Raw genomic sequence first — 19,163 nt, forward strand, 5'->3', positions numbered from 1 at the left:
CCCAGGGCCATATGCATGCAAGGCAAGCACTCTACTACTGACTGGGCATATGCCCAGTCCATTTTCCACAACTTTATTGAGATTCATATACTATGCAATTCACCCACTCAGAGTTTACAATTCAATGATTTGTTAGTATATTCATGTTGGTAAGCTTTTACAAAGAAATAAATACTTTCATTCTTAATGTTTATAATATTTAAATTATAGCATATTAAATGTGTTAGGTTTTTTCCTTTCATTTTCCTATATGATAGTAAGGGAAAGATTTTAATGTTCTGACAAAAAATTTTGTAGGTCATGGGACAATCACAATTTTCCCCATTGATTAAGTTTTCCTTGCATGATTATAGTCTGCATTGTCATTTTTATGATTACACACTACCATGCATGGTGAGACTGCCTGTTTATTTTATTTTCCAAGAGTAGAGTAGTAAGATAAGTGAATGTCACAGAGCTGTCAATGATATTCTCTGTCACTTATTCACTGTGTGACCTTGGGCAAGTTTTTTGAACCTTGTTAAGCCTCATTTTCTCATGTATAAAAAGGGTCACATGACATGTTCTGATGATTGTAGTTGAGGTTCCACAACTTTCTGAAAATAGTAAGAGTATTAAACTCTACTTAAAATCTATACAGAGATAGTATGTAAATGATAGCTAATAAAAGTATTAACAAAAAAAAAACAATAAAAAGGGTCACATGATGGGCTGGGGTTGTAGCTCAGTGGTAGAGCACTTGTCTAGCACATGCGAGGCCCTGGGTTCCATCCTCAGCACCACATAAAAATATGTAAATAAAGTAAATAAATGTATTATGTCCATCTACAACTAAAAAATATTTAACAAACAAACAAACAAAGGGTCACATGATTTATAGACCTGAAGATTAAAGGAGATAACATACTAGTAAAGAGCTAAAAATCAATGCCATGCACAGGAGCTCAATAAATGTTTGCAATCATCTTATTTCTCTTTTCCAATATGCCTATCTGGGTATTTACAGAGAGCTATGACACCAAACCTTGACATATTCACATCTCCAAGTATGTTACCCATGTTCTTAGCAAAGATAGTTGGCACCCCTGACTATGTATTTCCTGATCCAATTCCCTATCTCATAGGTTATCTCTTAAAAAAATAAAGAGGGCTGTGGATGTAGCTCAGTGGTAAAGTACCCCTGAATTCAGTCCCCAGTACCAAAAAAAAAAAAAAAAGAAAAAGAAAGAAGGAAAGAAAGAAAGAAAAAAAATTATCAAGAAGTTTCTAAGGCACTGCATTAATTTCATGTTTCACATTGAAGCAACTGAGTGCAGAGCTAAGGCCATATATTATCATTATTATGAGCCATAATTTTGTAGTCCCTTGTTTATTTAGAATTTGCAAAATGAGGATAATAATAGTACTTGCCTCTTTGTATTGTTATGAGAATAAAAGGAATTAGTGCTACAGAAGCATTTTCTGTTATTATTATTCAGGTACGTAATTTAAGCGCCCTGATCCAGCACTGCTATCCGTCCAGTTAGACAAACCAGAAACCTAGAAGTCATGCTGAATACCTTCCTTTAGCTTCCTTCTGTATCTGTCACCCAGGACAACTGCTTTTTCTCTAATTATCTCTTTCATCTCCAGACTCAGACTTTAAACCACGTTATCACCATTTCTCCTAGAATACTCAGGAGCCTCCAGGCTAATAAAGGACTCTTGCTGCCTTCTAATTCATTCTTTATGCTTGCAGCCAGAGTGATCATATCACTCATTAGATTTGATCACCTTATTTCATGTAACACTACATTAGCTTCTCATTGCACACAGAATAAACAAGAAAAAAAAGAACAAAAACAACCTTACCATTGTCTATAGCCCTGCGTGATCTCTTATCACCCTGCAGCCTGCCTGCATGCCACACCCTTTGTATGCTCTTTTTAAACCCCACAGACCTGTTTTGGAGCCTTGCAACTCCTCCTGCCACAGAGCTTTTGCCTGAGTGTTGCCACCTGCTCACTCCCTACATTATTTTTTTTTTAAAGAGAGAGGGAGAGAGGAGAGAGAGTGACAGAGAGAGAGAGAGAATTTTTATTATTTATTTTTAATTCTTGGCGGACACAACATCTTTGTTGGTATGTGGTGCTGAGGATCGAACCCGGGCCGCACGCATGCCAGGCGAGCGTACTACCGCTTGAGCCACATCCCCAGCCCCTACATTATTAATTATCTGTCCGACAACCATTTCCCACATCTCTCTTGCTCATAAAGCCCAGTTTTTATTCAGATATGGAATAGCAATATCCTCTGGGAAGGAGGGCCCCAGCATATGCACCATGACTGTTTTAACTCAATTGTGGGAAAGGATGCTGTTTTCTTTTATCAGTGATTGGTTTAGGAAGAGTTCTAACCGATGGGACCTGAGAAATCTGTTTGGGAATTCTGGGAAAGATTTTCTTTCTTGAGATGAAGATACCAGGAATTCCCATCTTCTTCTCTTCAAATGGAACTGAGGGGGAATATGATTATCATTCTTTTTACCATGAGAAGAAGCCAAGAAGATCAGAGAGTAGTTGACCCAGAACCCTGATATCCTTGAGCTACTGAATTAGCAAGCTCTGGAACCACCTATCTGAGGTCTTCTTTCACAGGTCAATAAATAGCCTTTATTGCTTAAGTGTCTTATGTTGGGAATATTCTGTTATTGTAGCAGAGAGCTTCTAGAAAATAAGAGAACCCTTCCTTATGAGGTCAAATCCCCATCATTTACTATTCTAGAGCCATGTGATTTTTGTTTATTTATTTGCATGTGGTACTGAGGATGGAACCCAGAGCCTCACCTGTGCGAGGTAAACACTCCGCCACTGAGCCACAACCCCAGCCCATAAAAGTCATTAAGCCATTTTAAAGTGTGCAACTCAGTGGGGTTTTCTGTTTGTTTGGTACTGGGGATTAAACCCAGGGGTGTCACATTCTTAGCCCTTTTTATTTTTTATTTTGAGAAGGGTCTCACTGAGCTGATTAGGGCCTTGCTAAGTTGCTGAGGCTGGCCTTGAATTTGAGATCCTCCTGCTTCAGCCTCCTGAGCCACTAGGGATACAGGTGTGGGCCACCATGCCTAGCTCAATTCAGTGGTTTTTAGTATATTTACAATGTGCAAAACCATTGCCTCTAATTCCAGAATATTCTTATCACCCCAAAAAGAAACACCATATCCCTTAGCTATTATCTCTCCCCAGACCCAAAAAGCCACATAGGACATTATATCATATTACACGAAATATCTATACTAGGCAAATCCATGGAGACAGAAAGCAGACTGGTAGTTCACAGGGGCTGGAATGACGGAGAGTGAATGTTTATTGGATTCTTTCTGGGGAAATGAAAAAATCCTGGAACTAGATGGTGGTGATAGTTATATAACACTGTGACTGTATTTTATGCCTCTGAATTATACACTTCTTTTTTAAAAAAATATTTATTTTTTGGTTGTAGTTGAACACAATACCTTTACTTCACTTATTTATTTTTTTATGTGGTGCTGAGGATCGAACCCAGGGTCTCACACAAGCGAGGTGAGTGCTCTACCGCTGAGCCACAACCTCAGCCCTTGTTTATATTTTTCAACATCTAAATTCCTTACCTGCATGTAATCTTGCATGGTCACAATATCTACATGATCAGTTACTTTGAACTTCTGGAAAATATGTTCATCTTCCATAATTTGTTGATAAAATTTCTTTTTCCCCATTATCTTGCAAGCATCAACCATTGCCTAAGGAAAGAATATGAAACAGATTTTTAAAAATACTAGTATAATACCTTTAATGATCAGCACACATTTTACACATATTTTTCTAACGATTATATATCAAACATGGTTCCTTTTTCCTAGCAGCTTGCTACTGACTAGAAAGACTACCTTTATAAAGAGGAGCATATAGAAATTTTAAAACCACTTAAAATTTGTTCCATAGCCATACCTACACAATTTTAAAACGTAGCTAGAGGAGTATTTGAGTCCACAATTCTTTTTTTAAAGACTTTTAAAAATATCTTTAGTTTTATGTGGTTCTGAGGATCGAACCCAGGGCCTCAAGCATGTGAGGCAAGCACTCTACCACTGAGCCACAACCCCAGCCAGAGTCCACAATTCTTAGAGGATAGTTTTGTTTTTTTTTTTTAAATCTGCTTTTTCCCCTTAAAAAACCTTATTTTCCTTTAACAAAACAAATCTACAACGTCATTTGTGCTGTCAATGCAGAGAAAACTTAGCTGGCTATTAAATAGGTTGCCTTAGCAATGAAAGGTGTTACTAAGACTGACGCTCTTTTATGTGTTAACTAATACATTGCCCTCGAATGGAAATATGTAGGCATCAGATTGCTTAGGCCTTCCTTTCTTTCAGATTTCATTCTCAGTAGCCAAAGACAAGCAAATAAAGGATTTTTCTTTCTCTTTCAAATGTCAACAGTTTATATTCAAGGAAAGCACCTGAGAGGTCAGAGAAAGAAGAATCACAGAACATACAGTCTCAAATGCTGTCTGGCTCTATTTGCATCATACCGTTTCCTGTACATCTATCCTCATGCTAAGGGGTATATGTACACTGGGAAGACAGACTTAAGTGCTTCCCACCCTCCCTAAGAATGTGCCAACTCTTCTAACATATATTTATATTCTGGATCTGTGCTTCTGGTCACAAAGGGTCTGCTTATGAAGAGGAAGGCTGGCCCAGAAGAATATTCCCACTATCTGACTCCAGATCAGTTTCTCATTCCTTTCGTATCTCAGAATGTATTATGAAAGTATGGGAACTCTGTTATAATGCCGATAGAAGGCCTTAAAAAGAGTGGTTGGGACAAGACCAAAAACCCAGAAAATCTGTTCTTTTTACTTAGCACATTACATAACAGCTAGTTCCTCCACACACACCACCACTGGGATCAAACCACAGGGTGCTCTATTACTGAGATGCATCTCCAGCCATTTTTATTTTGTTTATTTTTTAAAATTGTGGGACAGGGTCTCAATAAATTGCCCGGGCTGACTTCAAACTTCCGAACTTCCTGCCTTGGCCTCCCAAGTAGCTGGGATTATAGGCATGCACCACCACACCCCTGTCACCTTCAAGTATTTTCTACTTCAATTCTATTATTACCCACAATCCTTTTTGCTTATTTTTTTTTAAATTCCAAAGCTCTGAAGACATATGAAAAGTGAAAAAAGAAGAAAATATCCAAATAGTAGTAGTTTTATTTCTAATGCAATAAATTGAAGGGACAGAAACAGTTTAGTGAAAATATGACATGGGGACTTCCTATAGGTAGGTCATTTTTACTTTCTATTTCATTAATTTTTAATACATTATTCATTTAAAGAAAAAATCAATATTGGAATATCTCTCCATTTTGCTTCCTTATAATTTATTTTCTGTGAGTTCTAATTAACCAGTCCTATAGTGACACTAAAGGTAAAAATATATCAGTTTATACTGAACATGTATGGAAACCATGTAATTTCTGTTTTAGGAATTTCTTAAGGCAAAAGTATATTTTATATTAGCTCAAATTATTTAGAAAAGTTATTTATTGTCAGTTCCTCCCTCCACCGCCCCATTCAGCCACCACCATCTATCTCTCCAATCCCCAATTTCCTTATTTGTACAGTGCCTCAACTGTGTGGTTCATCTGTGTCTGTACCATTCCAGTCCCTTGGCCAAAGTAAAACATGCTTGGCAGCATAGGGCAAGCCCTCTTCCCATTTGAGAAGGGTTTGAAAAAAGTTTGTTGTCCAATGGCCAAGATGTTCTTTGTCAGACACCTCCTGTCTCCGGACAAATTCAGGAAAGTCCTTCCTTATAGGAAGAAATGGAAGGCACTTTTAGGACAGTGCTGTCAAGCTGTATGGTGCATAGGATTACCTGGGGGGCCTTACTAAAATGCAGATGCTCACTCAGGGGGTTTGGAGTAGGGTCTAGAGTCTGCATTTCTAACAAGCTCCAATGGATGTCAGTGCTGTGGGACTGGAGACCATACTTTGAGTAGCAAGGCTTTAGAATATTGTCTGGTGGACTAACAATAATACTGACCTTCTGTATATAAGCATTGCTCAGAAAATAGATCATTAAAGTGGGCAGCTGAAATGAGATCTTTTTTTACACATGGCTATCCAACTGTTCTAGCACCATTTGAACTGTCTTGGCACCTTTGAAGAAAATCAATTGATCATTTATGTGTAGATCTGTCTTTGAATTTTCTATTTTCGCCTGTTGATCTATATGCCTATTTTTAGGTCCCTGTCGTGATTACTGTGGCTTTATAAGACTTAAATCAGTTACTGTAAATCCTCTAACTTTGTTGTTCTTCAAAGTTGTTTACACTATTTTATATCCTTTCACCTGTTTTGCTTATTTTTTTGTGAATATATAAGAAATGCAATTGGAAAATGACAAGAAAGGAAACTAGAAATGAAAATAAGGAGGAAAAGATGGAAAACAGGGCTGGGGTTATGGCTCAGTGGTAGAGTGCTTGCCTAGCAAGCATGAAGCACTGGGTTTGGTCCTCAACACCACATAAAAAAATAAAATAAAGATATTGTGTCCACCTTAAAAAAAGATGGAAAACCAAAAATGTGTGAAATTCTACATTCTTTATAAGTGAACTTAGACTATGAAATATCTAAATGGACTAAAACCAACTCATTTGATTCATATTAATAAATAGGTAAATTTAGCCAGGCATGGTGGTGCACACCTGTAATTTCAGTGATTTAGGAGGTTAAGGCAGGAGGATTGTAAATTCAAGGTCAGCCTCGGCAACTTAGTGAGACAGTGTATCAAAATAATAAATAAATAAATAAATAAATAAAAGGGCTGGGGATACATCTCAGAGGTAAAGGTAAAACACCCCTGGATTCTACTCCCAATATTGGCAAAATGATAAAACTTTGAAGAGTTGGATAGGTTTGCTAAAGATATAATAGAATACCTAGGTGAGTAACCTTAAAGTGAGAAAAATTTCACTTTTGCAAATTTGTTTTTTATCAATTATGCATCTAAGTATTACTGAGTCTGCTTTGAAGCTGAATAACAGGGACAAGGGAAACCCAAACTGTTCCCTTGAAGTTGGGTAGATCACTTAAAGGACATTATAATATTTAGTGAAACACTCAAGATGAAGAGTATGATCACATTTTACAATAAGAACAAACAAAATTATACAACCTCTTTGTGTGAATATTTTCAGGGAAAAAAATGAAGAATACGTAACAAACTAACAGTGACTATTCCACGAAAATGATAGTGATAGCAAAGAAAAAAAAGGCATAAATACATATTTTCTTTTTTAAATCTCTGGGCTATTTCCTTTTTTCCAACAATCACTTCCTTTTTTTTCAAAAATTATTTCCTTATCAGAGAGTGAAGAAAGCAACAAAAATAAAACAAAAACATTTAATGAAGTAATTACACAGCATTCTAATGAGTATTAATGTACACATAGGGTTTTCCGGTCACTGCCTCTAAGGTTCTCATTTTCTCAAGCCAAGGCACAGCAGGAGCTTGCAGGAACTGACCCAGGAGAATTTCTGTTCCTGGAAAAGCCCCATTATATAACCTCAAAGAAGAAACAACTGATGATATTTTATAGAGACAAATATCAGCTTACTCCATAGATGAATGTGGCACGAATTTATCTCTCAAATGTAAGATAAACATATACTTTCCCTTCTGAAGTCAATCTATGTAAATGAACAAATACTAATATTTTTGAAACACCATTTTTCTAAATGAAAATATGTAGTCCATTTAAATTCATTTCTGAAATAGAGTTCATTACTCTCTGATATTGTCTGAAAACATGGAACAAAGCAGCCCTGCTCCTTTTCTAATGCTCATCAGGGACTGAATACCACATATGCTGGATTTGATCAGAGAAGCTGTCAGGCTGTATGGTCCTCTCTCCTGAACATATGCTAGAACTTATAATTTCAGACAGGCTGCACTTTTTGTATGAAATATTTTCAGTAGGTGTTTTTTATGTGTGTACGGTGCTGGGGATCAAATCCATGCCTTTGCACACGCCAAGCAAGTGCTCTAACACTGAGCTACACCCCTAGCCCAGGAAATTAACCTTTGATGTATAGTATTATTAAAGGTTAAATATGAAAACTGTACCTTTTTCCAAAACCAATTAAATATAGTCAGGTATAAGGGTCAGAGAAGTAAAACCTCTACTGTAGATCCTTATTATTAAGAGTGTGGTCCACTGAACAGCAGCAGTGGCAGGATTTTAACAAGATCCCCAGATGATTCCTGTGCGTAGTGACTATTCATGAAATGTAAAAGTAAGATAAGAACTCGTGTAAAAAAGGAATAAATATCTTAAAAGTTCATTTTCAACAGTATAGTCCAGCACATTTTAAAAAAATATGCTACTAGGATCAAAGAAAGAATAACATTTCATTAAAACAAACAAAATCTCACCAAACATTCTGTATAAGTCCTGACCAATAGACTGCTTTAGTCCATATTAACCAACAAAAGTTTTAATAAAAAGAAAATTGATGGATATTTTCTATAGCCTTATATAAGTAATTCACTCCAAATGATTTTTTAGCTAATAAATGGAGATACTTGGAAACATGGTGCTTTAAAAAAAAATGCTAACTGCTCAGTGGGCTGTTTAATGTCCAAATAACTTAGTCTGTACACTTTGAATGCAATTCAGACACACATAGATGATAAGAAGCTAAATTAACATAAAATGTACATCAGGAAACATCACCTCATTTGATGGCTGTAATAAATTTTTTCCACTGAAATACTTGTAACCACGGCCTTCAGTATGCAGAAAAATTTTAAAAACGATAAAAGGTGGAAACCTTTCACCACTAAATCTGAAATAAAGACCAAAAATAAGTCATTTACCATCAGTTTTGGGGCTCAATTACTTCTCCCCCCGTACTTCAGATAGTTCATATAGTCTCTTGAATACAGGGTAAAGGCTATGCCAACAGCATACAATAATCTAGTAATGAAATGAACTGCAGATGATAAGAGACTCAGCACTTTGGGGTGCTCACAACTATTCTCATACTGTCAGAATGGACACTGAATGGGAGATGAGTGCTACTCTCATGACAACTTTTAGTGAAACAGTTATGCCGTAGTTTCTTCACATGACAAATGCAAATAAAAACGACACATTTACTTTGTAATTATATCCTGGGAAGTTATGAGGATTTAAAAAATTAATTTCTGAAATTTCTCCTTATTAACTAAGTATTCTTTGAGAGAAATCAGCATAGACACATTACCTGAATCTGACTTTACACTTCATGCTAGGATCTTTAATAAGTTCAGCCTCTAAGGGGCTCACTTTCTTCAGAATTTCATATGTCACATAATGTTCCTGAAATAGATGATGGCACTGTAAATGAAAAGTATCACACTAGCCAGATTTAATTTGCTGACTATAACAGAGGAAGCATGATGAAGTGGGCTTGGAGTTCTGAAGAGGTGTGCTCCTATCTTGGCTCCTACTTTATCATCTGTGTAGTTTGGAGTCAGTTACTTAATCTTTTGGGTATCCAAATTTGGGTATGTGTCCTTTTTGAGATCACAAACATTATTCTTTCCCTATGACAATACTTTTCACAATCTATTGTAATTACCTGTAAACTTGACTATGTCTCCTACTAGTCTTTAAGTGACATGAAGATAGGGACAATGTCTTTCTTCTTTACCACTATATCCCTAACATCTAGTACAGTGCCTGGAACATATGAGATGTTTAACAAGAATTTGATGTTGAATGAATTGCTGTAAAAAATGAGGATGATAATAGTAATGCCATCAGCTTTTTAAGCACCTTTCATGTACCACAAAGTTTGTTAGATGCCTTATATATAAAAAACCTCATTTAATCCTTACAACAACAATATTATTAGAATATTATCACTCTAGGGAGTTGAGTGGGAGGAAAGAATAGAACTTCAGTGGATTAGACAAAAGGGAATGAAGGAGCTCGGTGCAGTGGCACACACCTGTAATTCAAGCAGCTTGGGAGGCTGAGGCAGGAGGATCAAGAGTTTAAAGCCTGCCTCAGTAATGGTGAGACCCTGTCTCTAAATAAAATACAAAATAGGGCTGGGGATGTGGCTCAGTGGTTGAGTGCCCTGGAGTTCAATCGCTGGTAGCAAAAAAAAAAAAAAAAAAAAAAAAAAAAGGAATAAAGCAAAGTGGGGGTGGGAATAGGAAAGAGTAGAATCAATCAGACATAACTTTCCTATGTTCATATATGAATACACGATCAGTGAAACTCCAGATCATGTACAACCACAAGAATGGGATCATAATTAGAATAAGTTATCCTCCATGTATGTATAATATGTCAAAATACACTCTACTGTCATATATATCTAAAAAGAATAAATAAAATAATTAAAAAATATATTATCACTCCATTTTACAAATGATAAAGCTGAGGCCTGGGGAGTTTTTTTTAACTTACACAATAGCATATAGATAGCAAATAGGGAAGCCAGAATTTAAACTTTGATCTGTTTAACTCTAAAATTCCCACTATTTATCCTAAACAACCCCACTCAATCTTTATACCTCTGATAATCATAATAAAGGGCTTTTAATAAGACCAAGCATTATTAATGTAAAGTATTGACTTGAAGCATTTGGATAACAGATGAAAAAAGAATTTATTTTCTTCTTTCTGTTGCTAAGAGTATAAAATTATGAGGAAACCTGTAATATAATACTTAAAACATGATCTGTATACAAAGACAATGGACAATGAGCCTGAAATGTCAAGAGTTTACTTGGGTGGGTTTTCTATGGGATGTTCTATTTTTACTGACCTCAGAAATGGGTCCATGCATCAGAGGGTGAAGAAGTGTACACACTGCTCAGAATCTATTATTTTCACTGCTAAAATTTCCTTTAATATGACTATCACTAATAGTAAACTACTGGAATTATGGGTTCTTCTTTTTAAAATATTTTTTTAGTTGTAGTTGGACACAATACCTTTATTTATTTATTTAATTTTATGTTGTGCTGAGGATTGAACCCAGCGTCTTACATGGGCTAGGCAAGCTCTTTAACGCTGAGCCACATCCCTAGCCCCATTGGTTCTTTTATTAGGAGAGTATTTGGCAACTAGGGTTGCCAAAGTTGTTTACATAGTGGGGATTAGGGATATGCATTTGTTTCTGTTTTTTACTCAAATAGGATTATATTCTTCATACTGTTCTGACTTGACCTTTTCACTATCAAGCTATGCTGGTTATTTTTCTATTGCAGAATATTTTAATGCTGTAAGGTTTAACACTATGAAAACAGCCAACACTTATTTAATCTACATTCTATCAATGGACATTATTTGGTTCATTTTCTTTGCTATTATAATCAATGCTACAATGAAGTTGTACATATATCACAGAATGGACTCTTAGAAGTGAAATTCTTCCAGGCACGGTTGTACATGCCTGTAATCCCAGTAGCTCCGGATGCTGAGACAGCAGGATCATGAGTTCAAAGCCAGCCTCAGCAAAAAGTAAGGCGCTAAGCAACTCAATGAGACTCTGGCTCTAAATAAAATATAAAAAAAGGGATGAGGATGTGGTTCAGTGGTTGAGTGCCCCTGAGTTCAATTCCCAGTACCAAAACAAAACAATAACAAAAATAAGTGAAATTCCTAGGGGCAAGATGGGGGAATAGAGGGGTTGTTTCCCTAGTGGCTCAGTGGCATGAACCAAGAAAAGCAAACAGGCAGCTTTTCAGCAAGGTGGATGAATGATCAAGAATTAGGGGGGCAGGGCTACTCTACCACTCAGTGGTAGAATGTTTGCTTAGCATGCATGATGTACTGGGTTCAATCCTCAGCACCACATAAAAATAAATAAATAAAAATATTGTATCCACCTAAAAAACTAAAAAATAAATATAAAAAAAAGAATTAGGAGGACTTCACTGGAATTTAATATTGGTCACTCAAAACAGATCAAGGACTCAGGAGATCTTGTATAATAAAATAAGGGGGATCAGCCCCCATAGCCATGACAGTGGCTGAAGACGCAAACGAGAACAGTCCCTATGTGAACGCAGTAAAGCAATAAAGGAATTAAAGGAACCCCCATTCTCAGGAAGACTGAGGCATGTTGGGGTACAGAGAGTTTAGAGATCAGACACTGCTTGAGAAAACAGTGAGCTGTGCTGCACAGTATCCAGGAATGGGAGGAAAGCTCCATCTCTCTTGGCAGTGTGCACAGAGGACAGCAGAAGGAACCATTTTGTAGCTGTAACACAAGGGGCTAGCAGCTGGGGAAGCCAATTACTGGCAGACCAAAGTCTGGCCTGAAAAACAAGATAGGCAAACTCATACAGCAGTATGACAGAGAGTGTACCTAAGTGACCAGGAGAAATGGAAAGAGATTTACAGAGGGGAATACTGATCACAGAAACCCACCTGGCTTCCCTACCCAAACAGAATCAGGAAGATATACACAATTTAAACAGGCCAATTTCAAGCAATGAAAGAGAAGATGCCATCAAAACCTACCAATTGAGGAGCAAGGTCTGGGGTAGGGGCGGCAGGAGCCATGTCAGGCCGGGAAGGTGGCAAGAAGAAGCCTCTGAAACAACTTAAGAAGCAGGCCAAGGAGATGGATGAGGAAGATAAGGCTTTCAAACAGAAACAAAAAGAGGAGCAGAAGAAACTTGAGGAGCTAAAAGCAAAGGCCGAGGGGAAGGGCCCCCTGGCCACAAGTGGAATTAAGAAATCTGGCAAAAAGTAAGCCAATTCTTGTGCCTAAAATGATGGTGATCGTTGATTCCATTCCTATTTAGACATCTGGATCCCCGCTGTAACATCTTTTGTCACTTATAGCTAGAATGAAGTGTTATGTTGGAGTCTGTTGTAAATTTAATAAACTTTCATATAATAATAATAATAATAATAATACACATACAAAAAAGCCTACCAATTAAGAAAAGCCCAGGACCCAGATGGATTCTCAGCCAAATTCTACAAGACCTTCAAAGAAGAATTAACACCACCACTACTCCTCAAATTAGTCCATGAATAGAAAAGGAGGAAACCCTTCTCAACTGATTCTATGAAGCTAGTATCATACTGATAACAAAACCAGATAAAGACATATCAAGGAAAGAAAACTTCAGACCAATATCCCTGATGAACATAGATGCAAAAATTCTCAATGAAATTCTGGCAAATCACTTACAAAAACATATTTAAAAGATAGTGTAGGGGTTTGGGATATAGCTCAGTTGGTAGAGTGCTTGCTCTGCATGCACAAGGCACTGAGTTCAATCCTCAACACCACATAAAAAATAAATAAAGGTTTATTTAAAAAAAAGTCAGTGGGATTTATTTATATATAAAAAAAGATAGTGTACCATGATCAAGTGGAGTTCATCCCAGGGATGGAAGGTTGGTTAAACATATGAAAATCAATAAATGTAATTTATCATGTCAATAGACTTAAAGAATCATATGATCATCTCAATAGGTGCAAAAAAAATTTGACAAAATACAGCACCACTTCATGTTCAAAACACTAGAAAAACTAGAGATAGAAGGAACATACCTCAACATTGTAAAAGCTATATATGCCAAATACAATGCCAACATCATTCTAAATGGAGAAGAGCATTCTAAATGGAGGAGGCATTCCCTCTAAAAACTGAAACAAGACAGGGATGCCCCCTTTCACCACTTTGATTCAACATAGTCCTTGAACCCTAGTCAGAACAATTAGACAAAAGAAAGAAATTAAAGGGATACGGATAGGAAAAGAAGGACTCAAACTATTACTATGTGCCAATGACATGATTCTATATTTAGAAGACCCAAAAAATGACACCAGAAGATTTCTAGAACTAATAAATGAATTCAGCAAAGTAGCAGGATATAAAATTCACACCCATAAACCAAATGTGTTCCTATACATCAGTGATGAATCCACTGAAAGAGAAATTAGGAAAACTACTCCAATCACAATAGCCTCGAAAAATAAAATATTTGGGAATCATTATGACAAGAGGTGAAAGACCTCTACAATCTAAACTACAGAACACAAAAGAAAGAAATTGAAGAAGACCTTAGAAGCTAGAAAGAACTTCCATGTTCCTGGAAAGGCTGAATTAACATTGTCAAAATGGCCATACTACCAAAAGCCTTATACCGATTTAATGCAATTTCTATAAAATTCCAATGACATTCTTCATAGAAATAAAAAGCAATCATGAAATTCATTTGGAAAAATAAGAAACCCAGAATAGCAAAGCAATCCTTAGCAATAAAAGTGAAGCAGGAGGCATTACAATACCAGACCTTTATACTACAGAACTATAGTAACAAAAAACACCATGATATTGACACCAAAACAGACATGTAAACCAATAGTACAGAATAGAAGACACAGAGACAAACCCACATAAATACAGTTATCTCATACTAGACAAAGGCATTAAAAATATATATTGGAGAAAAGATAGTATCTTCAACAAATACTTCTAGGAAAACTGGAATCCATATACAGCAAAATGCAATTAAATCCCTATCTCTCACCCTGCACAAAACTCTAAGTGGATTTCTGTTCTAGGACTTAGGCACTAGAACAGAAACCCTGTGTCTAACAGAAGAAAAAGTAGGCCCAAATTTCTATCATTTTGGTAGGACCTGACTTCCTTAACAAGACTCCTAAAGTGCAAGAAGTGAAAACAGGGATCAATAAATAGGTTGGAGTCAAACTAAAAAGCTTCTTCACAGCAAGATCATGACGAGGGAGCCTATAGAATGGGAGAAAATCTTTGCCACCTTTACCTCAGATAGAGCATTAATCTCCAGGATATCTAAACAATTCAAAAAACTTAACACCAAAAAACCAAATAACCCAATAAATGGGCTAAGGAATGAACAGGCACTTCACAGAAGAATACAGTCAATCAACAAATATATGAAAAAAAAATGTTCAACATCATTAGCAATTAGAGAAATGTAAATCACAACTAAACTGAGATTTCATCTCACTCCAGTCAGAACAGCAATTGTAAAGAATATAAGCAATGATAAGTGGTAATGAGGATGTGGGGGAAAAGGTCCACTCATACATTGCTGGTGGTACTGCAAATTGGTCCAACCACTCTGGAAAGCAGTACAGAGATTCCTGAGAAAGCTTAGAATGGAACCACTATTTGATCCAGTTATCTCACTCCTTGGTTTATATTCAAAGAACTTAAAATCAGCATACTATAATAATGCAGCCACATCAATGTTTATAACAGCTCAATTCACAATAGCTAAACCATGGAACCTACCTAGGTACCCTTCAAAATATGAATGGATAAAGAAACTGTGGTATATATACACAATGGAATATTTCTCAGCCTTAAAGAAGAATGAAATTATGGCATTTGCCAGTAAATGGATGGAGCTGGAGAATATCGTGCTAAGAGAAATAAGCCAATCCCAAAGAACAAAAGGATGAATGTTTTCTCTGGTATGTGGATGCTAATTCACAATGGGGGCAGCTAGGGAATAACAGAGGTACTTTAGATTAGGCAGAGGGGAATGAAGGAGGGGAGGGGGTAAGAGGGTAGGAAGGATACTAGAATTGTACATTATTGTCGTGTGTGTGTGTGTGTGTGTGTGTGTGTGTGTGTGTATAATTACATAACTGCTGTAAATTCTACATCATGTACAATCAGAAAATTAAAAAGTTACAGTCCATTTATGTATGATGTGTGAAAATGCATTCTACTGTCATGTATAACTAATTTGAGCAAATAAAAAAAATTTAAAAAAAGAAACAAAATTCCTTCATGAAAGGTAAGGACATTTTTAGTTCAGAGTTTGGTTTGGTTTGGTTTGCTTTGGTGCTAGGGATTGAAACTAGGGTCCCCCACATGCTATGCATGGGCTCTACCACTTAGTCATACCCTCAGCCCCCTAATTCAGCATTTAAAAAATTACTTTTTTTTAACAGCATTGGGGATTGAACTCAGCCTTGTGCATGCTTAATTCAGAGATTTTTTAATTGTTGGAAGTATTTTGTCTCATGTTTTCAAATAAGGAATAAAATTTTTTAAAAAGACAGTATTTTTACTTCAGAAAAAGAAATAATAGTCATCCATATTAAAATTAAATCCAGAAATATTCATTTGAAGCTAACAAAAGAAGCAATTTCAGGACCCTATGCAATGTTATTAGATCAAAATGAAAGAGATAAAGAAGATTATTTATTCTATCTTTAGTTAACAGATATTTTAGCTGGATAATTCTGTCAAAGAAAAAAAAATACATACCGCTGCACAAACTGTATGTTTTAGGAGTTGAAATATTACTTTGTCCATATAAGTGAACCAAGATTTCTGTATTTTCCGAGCTGAAATTTCTCTATCAATTATGCGAAGAAAAAAGAGGTTAATATATATGACATAAGTTTTAATTTTTGTAAAGTCTTGAAAAACTCTCAATTTATGTTTATTTCTCCTATATCTCTTAATCTTCCATGCTAAGAACGACTTAATGAGGGACATTTGGACACAAGAAATGGAACTGGTAATTTGTAGAATCTAGTCAGAATGAAGACATGCATACTTGAGAATATCTCCCTTGAGATTAAAAAGAAAAGTCCTGGTAAAAACCTTATCATTTTAGGCAAATATATCATAAATTTATCATGAAGACACATATAATACATAGGGCTGGGGGTGTAGTTCAGTGATATAGCACTTATCTACTATGTGTAAAGCCCTGAGTTTCATCCCAAACACCCCAAAAAGAGGCATATAATAAATAAGAATTGTGAAGAGATAAGCTTGCTTCCTAAAATTATTTGGTTACAGTTCTTTAAAACTGTCCAACTGGTTCAGGTGGAATGAAAATGGAATGTGGAGTAGCTGAAGTTACAGGAGGCCCAGGTCTCTTCTGGGAGCTGATAACTACTCTCTAGAAAAAGAAACTCCCTTTTCCAATATTTGCTTGAACCAACTAGGCTAATCCTAGTCAAGTCAAACAACTATTCTCTATTAATCATATCCCAGCACTGGCTGATTGTGAGGGTCTTCCTATATAATATCCTCCCACCCCATCATTATCCATAATAGAGCCATGTGCAGAGAGGGACTCTTTTTTTAATATTTATTTTTTACTTGTAGTTGGGCACGATACCTTTATTTTATTTATTTATTTTTATGTGGTGCTGAGGATTAAATCCAGGGTCTCCCATGTGTGAGGCGAGTGCTTTAACACTGAGCAACAAACCCAGCCCCAGAGAGAGACTTTTAATGCTGCTTATAGTTTACATTCTTTGTGTACTAGAATATGTGGTATGTTTGGAAAAACAAGTGAATTTACCCATAGCCTTCTAATTAGACTGTTTAATGTCACCATTACTGGCAAAATGCAGAATACAAGATGCAGAGAAGACCTGAAGTATGGAAACAAACCTTTGAATACTAGTTGATACCATTTATTAGTTTAACTTTCTGCAAGTCACTTATCTTCTACTAGTTGTTTCTTCCTCATTTATAAAATATAATAATAAGGGGCTGGGGTTGTGCTCAGCAGTAGAGCACTGGCCTAGCAGGTGCAGGGCACGGGGTTCCATCCTCAGCACCACATAAAAATAAAATAAAGATATTGTGTACAACTTCAACTAAAACCCAAAATATTAAAAATATATAATAATAAAACTGTTTCATAAGGTTGTATCAGGATCAAATAGATGTGCGTTAACCTGCTTTGTAAATTATAAAATATATAATTATAGTGGTCATTCAACTTGACAATAATCTTAAAACATGAGAAACTTGGGCTGGGGTTGTAGCACAGTGGTAGAGCGCTTGCATGAGGCACTGAGTTTGATAATCAGTGCCACACAGAAATAAATAAAATAAAGGTCATTCAACAACTAAAAAACTTTTTTGAAAAACTTTACACAAGAAGTGTTTGAAGTTATCTGGGTAAATATGGATAAGTTTGGAAACTGTCCATTTGTGAAGAATGACACAAGGCAAAAGATGGGTACTTACAGTCGTTTTGCCTTTGCAACATTTAGAAAATGTGCTTTATGGTCTTTTCTTGGCTGTTGATCATCTGATTTTGGAATACGGGTGTCTGCTGCATTTGAAGAATGACTCATTTTCCTTATGATGAAGTAATCTGAAATTACATAAATTAAGCCTTTTTAATTTATTTTTGGGACTGAAATTGAACCTAGTGGCATTTTACGACTGAGCTACATCCTCAGCCCTTGTAAACTTTTAAAAATTTTGTGACAGGGTCTAAGTCACCCAGGCTGGCCTTGAACTTGCAATCCTCCTGCCTCAGCCTCTTTAGCAGTTGGGACTAAAGGCTAAATTAAGCTTTCAAGGTCATAATCCATATTATTATACTCCTTGGACTTGACTCATGCTAAAATTGTTGTGCTAATTAGAGAATTCTTTAAAAAGGAAGGCATCATGGATCTCTTAATGTTGTTTATGATTTACATTCTTTGTGTACTAAAATATTATTTGGTATGTGGGAAAGACAAATGGCTCTCCCCACAGTCTTCTAACTGGTCTTTGTCTCTAGTCTCTTTCTCTTTGTGTTCCTTCTTTACACTACAGCTAGAGTTAACTTTTCAGAGCAATAATTCAGTCTTATCACTCTCCTATTATCACCCAGAAATCCTGTTGAGGGCAGTGGGCACTTTTTTTTTTTTTAACCAGGGATTGAACCCAGAGGCACTTAACCGCTGAGCCACATCCCTAGCCCTTTTAATTTTTTATTTAGAGATAGGGTCTCGATAAGTTGCTTAGGCCCTTGCTAATTTGCTAAGGCTGGTTTTGAACTTGTGATCCTCCTGCCTCAGCCTTCTGAGTGGCTAGGATTACAGGTATGACAACTGCACCCAGAAGGAGGCACTTTGATAACTGGTGCCTAGCAGAGTGAAGAGGTTTTATAAATTTGTCTGAAAACTTTTCATCCTACATTTAGCAAATAGCCATAAGACTTTAGGCAAATCATGTAACTTCTTCATGTTCAACTCCCTCATTGGTAAAGCAAGAGGGTGTATACTAAATTACCTGATTCTGCCTCTAACTTTTTTAGTTTTTGAAGCATTACTCCAATTTGGATGCAGCTCCCAAA

The 19,163-nt window shown here is 36.2% G+C and overlaps 2 protein-coding genes across 6 annotated transcripts in view; one reads left to right on the forward strand and one right to left on the reverse strand.

Moving 5' to 3' along the window:
• The window catches only part of CXHXorf58 (chromosome X CXorf58 homolog), a 28,473-nt gene that overhangs the window by 7,137 nt on the left and 2,173 nt on the right, over window positions 1-19,163 (reverse strand). For 3 of the 5 annotated variants that reach the window (XM_005334835.5, XM_040270285.2, XM_021732882.3), the window contains exons 2-6: window positions 18,062-18,191; window positions 16,331-16,421; window positions 9,304-9,398; window positions 8,772-8,883; window positions 3,629-3,760 (exon numbers count right to left, since the gene is read on the reverse strand). In XM_005334835.5, coding sequence (XP_005334892.1) covers window positions 3,629-3,760; window positions 8,772-8,883; window positions 9,304-9,398; window positions 16,331-16,421; window positions 18,062-18,171 — 540 coding nt within the window. In that variant the 5' untranslated portion in view covers window positions 18,172-18,191. The remainder of the gene's footprint in view (window positions 1-3,628; window positions 3,761-8,771; window positions 8,884-9,303; window positions 9,399-16,330; window positions 16,422-18,061; window positions 18,192-19,163) is intronic. The other 2 variants (XM_078035030.1, XM_040270322.2) reach the window with 2 other exon arrangements.
• On the forward strand, window positions 12,560-12,827 carry LOC110599066 (translation machinery-associated protein 7). The gene has a single exon (XM_021732888.3). It carries the CDS (start codon window positions 12,604-12,606, stop codon window positions 12,796-12,798), a length of 195 nt encoding a protein of 64 aa, XP_021588563.1. The 5' UTR covers window positions 12,560-12,603; the 3' UTR covers window positions 12,799-12,827.

This window comes from Ictidomys tridecemlineatus, chromosome X, assembly GCF_052094955.1.
Source record: "Ictidomys tridecemlineatus isolate mIctTri1 chromosome X, mIctTri1.hap1, whole genome shotgun sequence".
NCBI lineage: Eukaryota > Metazoa > Chordata > Mammalia > Rodentia > Sciuridae > Ictidomys > Ictidomys tridecemlineatus.